Source organism: Microtus oregoni, unplaced genomic scaffold (genome assembly GCF_018167655.1).
Source record: "Microtus oregoni isolate MIOR12 unplaced genomic scaffold, Mior012 000028F_ref0000031, whole genome shotgun sequence".
Taxonomy (NCBI): domain Eukaryota; kingdom Metazoa; phylum Chordata; class Mammalia; order Rodentia; family Cricetidae; genus Microtus; species Microtus oregoni.
In genome coordinates, this window is record NW_024543087.1 from 17229626 (window position 1) to 17232512 (window position 2887).

Here is a 2887-nt window from a genome sequence, read left to right on the forward strand (position 1 = left end):
TTCTCTGTGTAGCTCAGGCTGTCCTGGAATTCACTTTGTTTACCAGGCCGTCCTTGAACTCACAGAGATTCTCCTACCTACCTCCCTAGTGCTGGGATTAAAGGTGCGCGCCACCACCATGTGGCACACATTGGACTCTTGATGCTGACCTCATCCCAGCATATTCAAAAGGAGAATCTCTGGCTGGATGGTATTTTTCAATGGCTTAGGAGAGGCTCATGTTCTCCCAGGAGGATCAGAGTCATCAGCCCTTGCCGTCCCGGGTTTTAAACACTTCTCACTGTTGAGATGGCAACAACACAGCCTGTCTGGGAGAACTTCCCTCGGGCTCAGCTTCCTGTCTTACCCATCTCACCTCATTCCTGGCTGTGAGAAGTGGGAGAAGAGCTCTAGCTGGAATTTATAGAGGGGTCCCTTGGAAGAACAACATCCGTTCAGAAAGTCAGGTGCCCAAATGCTTCCCTGTCCTCTGCAGCTATGGGAGGAACAACATCCGTTCAGAAAGTCAGGTGCCCAAATGCTTCCCTGTCCTCTGCAGCTATGGGAGGTGATGAGAGCAAACTGAACTCTGAGCTCTCGCAGCTGCCTCTGCTACTCTGGAAGCTCCTACATACACACACACACACACACACACACACACACACACACACACTTGCACACATGCACACAGGCATGCACACACAATGCACACATATGCATGCATATCACATGTACACACACACACACACACATGCACACATAGGAGGAGTTGGGATTAGGAAAAACCTTCTCCAGCAATAATGCCATGAAGATCCCTGCCTCTTGCACACCAACTAGCTTCCCTTCCTACCCTCCATGCAGGGCCAGCCACTCCCAGATTCTAGGGAGCAGGAAATCTGAGGTTTCTAAGATTTTCAGAATGAAGCTCAGACTCCTGAGGGACCAGTAAAGAGGCGTCTTAAGCTTAGAAACAAGGCAGAAATGAGAGAGATGAGGCAAGACAGTGAGAGACCAGCAAGCTAAGTTCCGGCCCCAGCCGCTGAAGCTGGCCCAGCAGAGGAGACAGTCCTAGCGGGACCAGCCCAGCTGCTTCTGAGAACAGTAGGATCTGGAGTCTGTGAGCCCAAACCCATGGCCTCCAGTCCTACCCTGCTTGTGTATCCACCCCAGCTGCCCCCTCCACTCCTAAGCCATGCCTGCTTCTCCCAGGGAGTGGCCAGCAGAGGGAAGGAAGCCTTGATGCTCAGCCTCAGGGGACAGGGGCAGCAGTCACAGCTGCTGCCCCCTCCACTCAGCTCTGGTTCTCCACAGGGGCTGGCTCTGGAGCAACAGCTTCCCCCACAAGCCCACGGGACACGTGTGTCCTGCTGCTGCTCTGCTGAGGTATGCTGTCCTCCTGGCTCCCTGCCAAGCCCTGTGCTGGCCCTCAGGGCCCTGAGGTTTAGGATATGGAATCCCTGTTTTCCCAGTTGGCCCTGCTTTTTAAGCTTTTTTAAGATGCTTAAGCAGGAGCCACAGAAGAGCAAAGTGCAAGGCCTATTCCATGGTGGAGGGACCCCCATCCATCTGATGGAGGCATCAACACCTGGGCTGAGCCCTGCAGTCCCTTTTGTGCAAGATTGGCTAAGAATGACATTAGGAGCAGGGGCCTAAGATGGGTCTCTGGACAAGGGCACTGTGCCACACTGGGGAATATTTCTCAATGAAAGGTAAGGAAGTTAGGTGCTAAATTCTCTCTGTGGGTCCAGTCTGTGGTCAGTAAGTGTCTTTATTGGGAGGGAGATCCAGCCCCCCATGGCTTTGCCAGCATCCTAGGTCATAAGAATTTCGATATCAAGCTCCAGCCGTCTGGCTTTGACCTCATAGTGACCCCGGATCACGCCTCGGGTTTGACTGGCATGCCAGCGCCAGTGAGACTGGATGATGCGGGCTGCTTGGCGTGCCTGGAGGAATCGTCTGCGGGTCTGCCACATGCGGACATGTGCCTGCATCTTCACCACTGCCCATTCCTGGCAGGTATAGAGTTTTAGTGCCAAGCACCGTCTTTGCTCCAGCAACTTGGTTTGCACCGACCTCCACCAGCACTGGATGACCCACGCTCCAAGTGCCGCATGCAGTAGTGTTCGTCGGACCACGTTGCCTCGCCACCATGACTGAATCTTTATGGCTGTCTTCTCTAACTGATGGGGGAGGGGACATAGAGATGTTCAGTGAAGCCATTTCTCTGCCATTTCTATCCCTACTTCTAGTACTTGGGAGGAAAGGGGACTTGGCTTGGGCTGTCCTGCCCTGTCGTCTCTAGACCCTATTCATCTGATCTCCAGCCCCTCCTCACCTTTGCACACTGCTCATTCGCCAGGCGGTTCTCTTCTGAAAGGGCTGTGCTCACAGTTTGTACATCCATGGCCTTGGTCTTTGGAGTCCACTCACCTGTCATTTAGGCTTCCCTAGTTTTCAGCCCCGCCCTCAACTATTAGTCACATGCCATCATTAGACTCCGCCCATCTGCGCAGGAGCTTTCTCCTCAGGCCCTGTCTGCCTGCATTTTAATCACTGCCTTTCTTCCTTCTGGACTGGGCCCTCTATTCATGTACTCCCATTCTGAGGGTGGACAGTTTGCTGTGGCTTCAGCAACTTCTCAGACTCCTCCCTACCCCCTGGTAGCAGTGGAGAGCCATACAACTTCCTTGCAGGTAAGAATGTCTTTAGTTAAAGGTTCTCAGAGTCATTGGTGGTTTGGGGAGGCTTCAGTGTCAGGGATCCTGGGAGGGCGCTAGGCAATGTGAAACAAACAAAAAAAAATGTGTATTTTTGTCCACATTTCTTACTTTGATTAGAGCGGGCCTCTGCCTTTTCTTCCCTAGACTCCTCTGTCAAGTCTCCTGGGGCTTTGTGTGGAAAGACAGCT

The 2887-nt window shown here is 52.9% G+C and overlaps 1 protein-coding gene across 1 annotated transcript; it reads right to left on the reverse strand.

The window, feature by feature from the left end:
* Positions 1-1790: 1790 nt before the first annotated feature.
* Positions 1791-2416, reverse strand: Iqcf6 (IQ motif containing F6). The gene is made up of 2 exons (XM_041676771.1): positions 2315-2416; positions 1791-2159 (listed from the first exon to the last, which is right to left on the reverse strand). Exons 1-2 carry the CDS (start codon positions 2414-2416, stop codon positions 1791-1793), a joined length of 471 nt encoding a protein of 156 aa, XP_041532705.1.
* Between the last annotated feature and the right edge of the window lie 471 nt (positions 2417-2887).